At 49.7% G+C, this 5,538-nt stretch overlaps 1 protein-coding gene across 2 annotated transcripts in view; it reads right to left on the reverse strand.

The window, feature by feature from the left end:
• Positions 1–301: 301 nt before the first annotated feature.
• The window catches only part of MAPKAP1 (MAPK associated protein 1), a 232,579-nt gene continuing 227,342 nt past the window's right edge, over positions 302–5,538 (reverse strand). The window contains exon 10 of one of the 2 annotated variants that reach the window (XM_024762289.1): positions 302–1,917. In XM_024762289.1, coding sequence (XP_024618057.1) covers positions 1,792–1,917 — 126 coding nt within the window. In that variant the 3' untranslated portion in view covers positions 302–1,791. The remainder of the gene's footprint in view (positions 1,918–5,538) is intronic. The other variant, XM_024762288.1, reaches the window with a different exon arrangement.

The following is a 5,538-nucleotide window of genomic DNA, read 5'->3' on the forward strand; positions in this document are numbered from 1 at the left end:
CACTCCCCTTAAATTATTCCTTCAAGTGTGTGTTTCATGTAAATCGCACGTGCTGTATTTCACCATATGAGAATGGTGTTTTGTAACTGAAGGAAGTGATGATTTCAATGTCACCCTTGAGTGAAGAGGGTCATCCTGTCTTGCCCAGTATTAAAGGAGGCCCACAGTACATTTCAGAGCCGCTTGGCACCACAGCAACTGCTAGCAAACGTCACCGCCCAGAGTGATTCATGGCGGTCACCGCCCTCAGCAGTATGTGCGCAAGGCTTCAAGAATTCAAAGAAATACGTAAAAGAAGGTGTTTATGATTTTTATTTTAATATTGAATATGTCACAAGATTTAATGACCAAATTAGTCATTTACATTTTTCAAAGATATCTAAATATAAAATTGCTAAAAATTCAAATACAGATAGCAAGCTACAAATAATATGTCTTTTGTTTCTGGGGTGGATAGGAATGGAAGACATTAGAAAAGGGTGCTTCTGTTGGCTGAACAAAGATCAGAATGAAAGAGGAATTCATTAGGTGCCTCTGTGCAAATGGACCCTCAACTGTGAGAGGCTGTTTCAGCCACGTCGCTTCCTGTACAATGATTTAAAAAACTTTGAAATGCAGGTCCTCAATGAAACCTCAGTCCACCATCTTGGCCAGGGCCAGTGTGAAAGGACGTCACCCTGGGAGGGACCCTGGAGAGGCTGGCGAGGACCACAGAGGCATCAGGTGTGGCCAGAGGGGTGGTGTCAGCAGATACCTGATTCCTTGACCCCCACCCCCTGGGAGCTGGACCCTTGGCAGCAGCTCCCCCCCGCCCCGCAGTCTCTGATGCAGTGAAAGCAGCACTTCCTTCCTGCTCAGACCAGGAGGCAGACACTGTGAGGAGAGAAACGGAGCCGAGGCCCCTCTGAGACAGCACAGCAGAGACTCTTCTGAGTCCAGAAAAAATCCACATGCGGGTCCAACTGTCAGCTGAAACTTAGACTTGTTATTTAGGAAACAGAAGAGACCACTTCTGGCTGGGAGCTCAGTGTGACCCCCACTTCTCCGAGCCCCGAGCTTGACATGCAGTCCTGCCTTCCTGACATCAGAGGTGCTGGGGTGAGCCGAGGAGAGGAGGCTTCTGAAGGGGAAACTGGCGCAGCCTTGGACACACATCACTCCGTCCCCTTCCTAACTTTAGTAAGATACTATCCTCAAAGCAATGCACTCATTTAAACAAATGGCATAGTTAAAACTATTGACTAAATCCTAAACATTTCTTCTGAAAAATCGAGCCCTAGCTTTTCCAATCTGCCTGTTCAATATGGGAACAGATTTTAAAGAGAATAACATAATCAATCCTCTGCCCCAAAGAATGGTCCATCATACCAACCACGATAAAGAGTTTATTAAAAGGAAGAAAAAAAAAAAGAAACGTACATTTTTGTTCTTCGTTTGTTTTAAGAAATTTGATCAAGTTGCAAGGACATGTCTGGTCATGGCTATGTATATCTTCGGGCGGGGCCGTCAGGCAGTGAAGATGGCTGGGCAGCTTGTGGCTCCTCTCGGTGTCGTCCGGCCCCGGGCACTGCTAATCAAAGCCATTACCACTCAGGGTTCGGCCCCGTGGCAACGTCCCCAGCTCTGTTCTAGGGGGGTGCCCCCACTTCCCCAAGAGCCCACCAGCCCTGTCCTCGTGAGCCAAGGGCTGGCCTCCCCGAGGACTGCAGGACACAGGGTGGGCTCTAGGGCCACCTGGCCCTGGCAGGCAGGCTCTGAGCTATGGCAACAGATTGAAGCTGGAGGCCGGTGTCACTGCTGCCCTGATTTCTTTTCCTTCTGGAAGCTGAAGCTTGTACGTCTGTTCAGTTTTCTTTGTTTCTGAGCAAAATAGTCAGCCCGGGCAGTGCTTGCCCGTGATTCCAGGATGTAGTTAACCTGGAAAGCAAAACGACACAGCCCGTCACTTGTCAGCCACTCTGCTCGCCTGGGATGAGCAAGGGAAGGGCCCTGCCCTGGGCTGGGCGCCCTCCGGGCCCAGTGCCCCCCTGTGCATGGCGTCCAGTCATCACGGCAACCCCGCAGGCTGTGACCGGAGCCCACTGCACAACGGGAAAACACGCCTGGAGAAGACACGAGGCTGGTACAGGCCTTTCAGCCAGTGGTGGAGCTTTTCTGATTCCAGAGCCCGTGGTCCCTCCCAGAAGAAGCCTGTGTACCAGGGTTCCTGGTTCTGCCCCCAGCCTGCCGTGTAGCCCTGGGCTCGCACATAACTTCTCTGAGCCCCCTCTTCCCTTGTCTGAAAGACAAGGATGTCACAGGGATGAAAACCAAACCAAAACGAGGCTCTGTGTTCAGCCTCCCACCAGCAGGTACAGAGGTCCCAACTGGGGTATTTTAATGCTCACAAGCACCCCACTAGCTACGGCTCATTTGATAAAAAAGGGAAGTGAGGCTCAGAGAAGAGGACCAAGCTGCCCGGATCACCGAGAGGTCAGGGTCAAAGCCGGGAAAGGTGCCGTGGAAACTCTGTGCAGGATGCACAGCCAGCTGCCTCCCAGGTCTCCACATTGCTGCTCCCACCTGGTTCTCTTGGGGTCTTTTCAGATTTCCCCCCATGCTGGATGGTCACTGTCACCATCACCTTTGGCACTGAGCACCTGCCTTATCTGAGCCTCACCCCATGTTTGGTTCAAGGGGCAGAGGGAAAATTAAGACTTGGTCCCCGTCCCAAGGACCTCACGGCCTAGTGAGTGTCCAACAGAACAAGTGTGACAACAGATACAGAAGGAGCAGAAAGGAATGGGGAGAGTAACTATCGGGGACATGTGGGGCAGGGAAGGCTTGTGGAGGGGATGAATGAGATGGGTTTTGAGAGACAAATAGGAGTTTGAGGTGTACAAGGGGTGGGGAGAATCAGCACGCATCAAGGCACAGCAGTGGAACACAGCAAGGGGGTGTCCATGAACTGCAGAAGCTTAGGGATCAGTCAAGGTGAGGCAGGGAGGAGCCAGGGAAGGGCAGCAGTGCCGTGATAAGACCTGCACCTGGTGCGAGGATGAGCCTCTGGCTGGGTGGTGGTGGCGGTGGCAGCAGCAGCAGCGTTCGGAGTGCTTTTCAAGGATTGAGTCATTTAACCCTCACAACAGCCTTAGGAGATGGCTGCCATTGTTATCCCCCTTGTACAGAGGGGAAAACTGAGGCACAGAAATGATAACGTCATTTACTCGAGGTCACAAACCTAGAAAGAGTACGCGCCAGGACCTGGACCAGCTCTCCAGGCGCCGGGCCTCCTCAGAGGTCCCCACCCCCTCATCTCCTAAGACCCGGCTCCTTCCACTGCCCCAGCTGCCTCTGGCTGGGCCTTTCTGAGGACAAACACTGTTTCTCTTCAACCTCAAATATCTCAAAGCTATGACTAGAACCCTGAATATTCCTGGCTAGAGAAACGAGCTGCCCCCTCTGTTGACTGTACTCTGAGGGCCACGTGTCCCGCGCCCGGAGCGGGAGAGGCCGCTGCGGACTGAGAAAAAACCGAGGTGCTCCGGGGAGGCGGGGCAGATGCCTTGCCTCGCGTGGGGCTGGGGCTCTGCCACGGTGTCCCCTCCAGACGTTCTGCTCTGATAGTCGCCGGCAGCAGGCGTTAAAGGCTGGTGTGTGAGTACAGAAGGCTTGACGTGCTCGGCCCGCTGCCTCGCCAAGTTACCAGCTGAGAGCAATAAATCATGAGGCCTGCAGGGCCGGGTGACGATTTGGGACACTAGAGACAATGCATGGAAAGAAGAGGTTTATCATTCTTAATAAGAGCAATCTTTGGGTTCGATTGCTTGCACACTCAACCAATCTACTGTTTTCAGTGTATTTTTGGCACACGTAACTTGACAAAAGCATTTTAAAATGACCCTCAACAGGCCAACTATTTCCTAAATTTATTATCTTCAGTGCTTTGTGATAAGCACATAGATAATTTTAATGGAAGATTAATGTAATAATCAAAAGATAAACACGCCCTTTGGTCTGCCATCAGCTGGTTAATATGCTGTGGCTTAAGACTTGCACAGTTTTATGCACTACAGAGTGTTTCACTTTCAGTGCATTTTACAGCTTAAGGCATAAAAATATAGGGAGTTTTCATGGTCAATAAAGTCACAGCCTCCATCACTCGATCACGAGAAGAACCCAATTTGAAGAGACCAATGACTCCTCTGAGATTCACCTCGAAGCCTGCAGAATTAGGGGCCACGCAGGGATTAGCTCAATCCCATCTCGGGTGGGAAGGGGCAGGGCAGGTCTGGGACTCCTCAGCTTGGTTCAAGATGAGGCTCCACCTGTATGTGCTCTGTGGCCTTGGGCCTCTTTTTCCTTGTCTATAAAGTGGGGATAATAATGTCTACACTGGGCAGGGCAGTTGCAAAGATGAAATGAGATAATGTACATAAAATGTCTTGTATACAGTCGGTGACCAATAAATGGGTCCTATGGGGAAAAACACAACAAGCTAAAAATAACTTGGAGAGTTGCCTGCTTGTAATAGTTTCTTTGACATTAGCCTCTGGTCCTTATTTCCTCCTTTCAGTTGCAGACACTGGTCAGAGCCCAAGCTGTGGCTCGTCTAAAGTTTCAGTCTAAAGCTCTTATTTTATGTGAAACTCCTCAATTCTAGAACCACCACATGTATTACTTGCGTCTAAGACCGACCTGAGAAGAACCTCTGATGGCAACATTTCTACCAAGTGGGGCCTCAGTCACTTGGTGTTGGTGCAAAGCCCCACGAAGACATTGGGAATGGCAGATTGGGCTAAGTATTTAAACTGCTTTAAAAATCAGAGATCGGAGACGTGAAATTTAATCTTCCATCAGGATCGCGATCATTAGCTCTCTAAATAAATCAGGCTGGGACTTCTCCTGGAGTCTTGTGCATGATGTAATATTTCTACAAGCATTTTCATATGAAAACAGACATTTTAGGGAAGGCGATAGGCCTTGGGGATTTTGCAGAAAAGCATCTGCTTCGAGGGAGCATTTGGTCCTGGAAAATGATTTCTCTGCACTTGTTCTTCCACAGTCTTGCAGTGAAGTCATAAACCTGTTTTTCTGTCATCAATCTGCTGTTGTGAAAATTATTTTGATGTCAAACACAGGATTATAATTTTACTAGGATCCTTCTAGTAAAATCCTTGAATATTTTAATGCTGGCTACAAAAAAAAAGGCCAGGACTTCCCTGGTGGCACAGTGGTTAAGAATCCGCCTGCCAATGCAGGGGACATGGGTTCAAGCCCTGGTCCGGGGAGATGCCACATGCTGAGGAGCAAGCTTGTGCGCCACAACTACTGAACCCGTGTGTCACAACTACTGAAGCCCGCAAGCCTAGAGCCCGTGCTCTGCAGCAAGAGAAGCCACCGCAATGAGAAGTGCGCACACTGCAACGAAGAGTAGCCCTCGCTCGCTGCAACTAGAGAAAGCCCGCAGGCAGCAACGAAGACCCAATGCAGCCAAAAATAAAATAAATAAATAAATTTATTAAAAAAAAAAAAAAAAAAAAAAGTGAGCCTGGGGAG

Source organism: Neophocaena asiaeorientalis, unplaced genomic scaffold (genome assembly GCF_003031525.2).
Source record: "Neophocaena asiaeorientalis asiaeorientalis breed wild unplaced genomic scaffold, Neophocaena_asiaeorientalis_V1.1 scaffold78, whole genome shotgun sequence".
NCBI classification, from domain to species: Eukaryota; Metazoa; Chordata; class Mammalia; order Artiodactyla; family Phocoenidae; genus Neophocaena; species Neophocaena asiaeorientalis.